At 43.6% G+C, this 1,543-nt stretch overlaps 1 protein-coding gene across 1 annotated transcript; it reads left to right on the plus strand.

Annotated features, from left to right (window-relative positions):
* The first annotated feature begins 86 nt into the window (after positions 1–86).
* On the plus strand, positions 87–1,298 carry SARC_13215 (hypothetical protein). The gene is made up of 2 exons (XM_014292659.1): positions 87–258; positions 702–1,298. The coding sequence occupies exons 1-2, from the start codon at positions 204–206 to the stop codon at positions 932–934; spliced, it is 288 nt and encodes a 95-aa protein (XP_014148134.1). The 5' UTR covers positions 87–203; the 3' UTR covers positions 935–1,298.
* Positions 1,299–1,543: the final 245 nt, after the last annotated feature.

Here is a 1,543-nt window from a genome sequence, read left to right on the forward strand (position 1 = left end):
TGTTGTGTGTGTGTGGATATATATTTTATATATATATATATATATCTTGTTACATATTTATTTAAATATCGACACCTGTCTGCCCACTGTAGGAATTGGAGAAGTTGCCTGACGATGAGAAGGAGAGGGTGCTCAAACAGTACAGTCTGCACGACATACTCGACGATTTAGGTGTCGATATAGACGTTCACGATGACTTCCAGATGGAGGTTCCAGGCAAGGTGATATACTTCTACGAAGATGCGGCTGCTGAGAATGGTATGCTTGTGCTTGGTCCATACTATTGAAGGGTTTGTAATGTGTGTATTTAGTTTTATATGCGCACAGTGGTGCATATATTCTAACGTACTGCATTCCGCGATGTCTCTATATGAAAATGTCGGGCACTGTCACTTCCTTTCACGTACGTGGCTGTTAGTATGGATGCGTATGCGTGTGTGCAAATTATCGTAACAGCAGTTTTTATTTCGCTGTTTGTCATTGTGTGCATAACATTTGATAGTTATTTCTATACCATCTCAATACCAGAGGTACTGGCGAATGAGCACATCGGTACACAACGACGTACTGCGAAGGATATTTCCCTTCGCTCACCCGGATCAAGATAGTGTACTTCAAATCCAGCACGTATATCTGTACTGCCATTACCTTGCCACATGGCTTGCACCTGTATTCATATACCTTAACCCTCTACACTGCAGATGCCGAGGATAAGGGCGACCTGTACAACATGGTGCTCTGCGATGCGTTGTTCCCTTCGTTCACGAGGATTAGCATAGATCCCAGGCTGGTCTTTGACCATGCGTGTGCTTCGTACGAGTCGGCGTTCAAGCGCTTAACTCGGGCTATGAAGGATAGAGCGGAGGGCGAGAGCGAGAAGGACCTGGAAGTGGCTCCAGAAACGGAGAAGAAAGTGAAGCAGCTCGACGAATGAGGGATTGGAATGAACCGATTGTACCTGTGAATACTAGGTGGTTGTAGTGGTTTGGGTTCCAATGGGAATGTTTAGGTATAAATTAAAGATAAACGGGGTGCACTGGCTTGCTTGCCCACTTTTAGTTTATGTACTTTCATCTATACAGAGCATCATGCCTGGGATCTGAAACCGTACTCACATCGAAACATTGAGGTTGCTACTTGACTTTTACGGGATGGAGTGTCGTCAGTTGCCAATATTTGTGATTCGGATAACGCTCAGCGGACTCACAACCGATACATCTCGCAACGGAAGCTCTGCTGTATAGTATAGGCGAACCATCGATATCCATATGTAATAAAGTTACACCACGATATAGCAATACTATTGTAGCATAGCGTTGTATACATACCTGCCCAACAGTAGTACTTGGCTAGCAGATACATACGCAGAAGTCAGATATATCATAGTGTTATACGCCGTGACTCATTTTTAATATGACAAGATGCACTGCGAATATGTAGATATACTTGCCCAACAGTAGTACCCGGGCAGCAGATACACATGCAAAACTCAAATTTAACATTGTACCATTGAATGTGACTCAGATATCATGTAGTACGACAG

This window comes from Sphaeroforma arctica (genome assembly GCF_001186125.1).
Source record: "Sphaeroforma arctica JP610 unplaced genomic scaffold supercont1.3026, whole genome shotgun sequence".
In the NCBI taxonomy this organism is placed as follows: Eukaryota; class Ichthyosporea; order Ichthyophonida; genus Sphaeroforma; species Sphaeroforma arctica.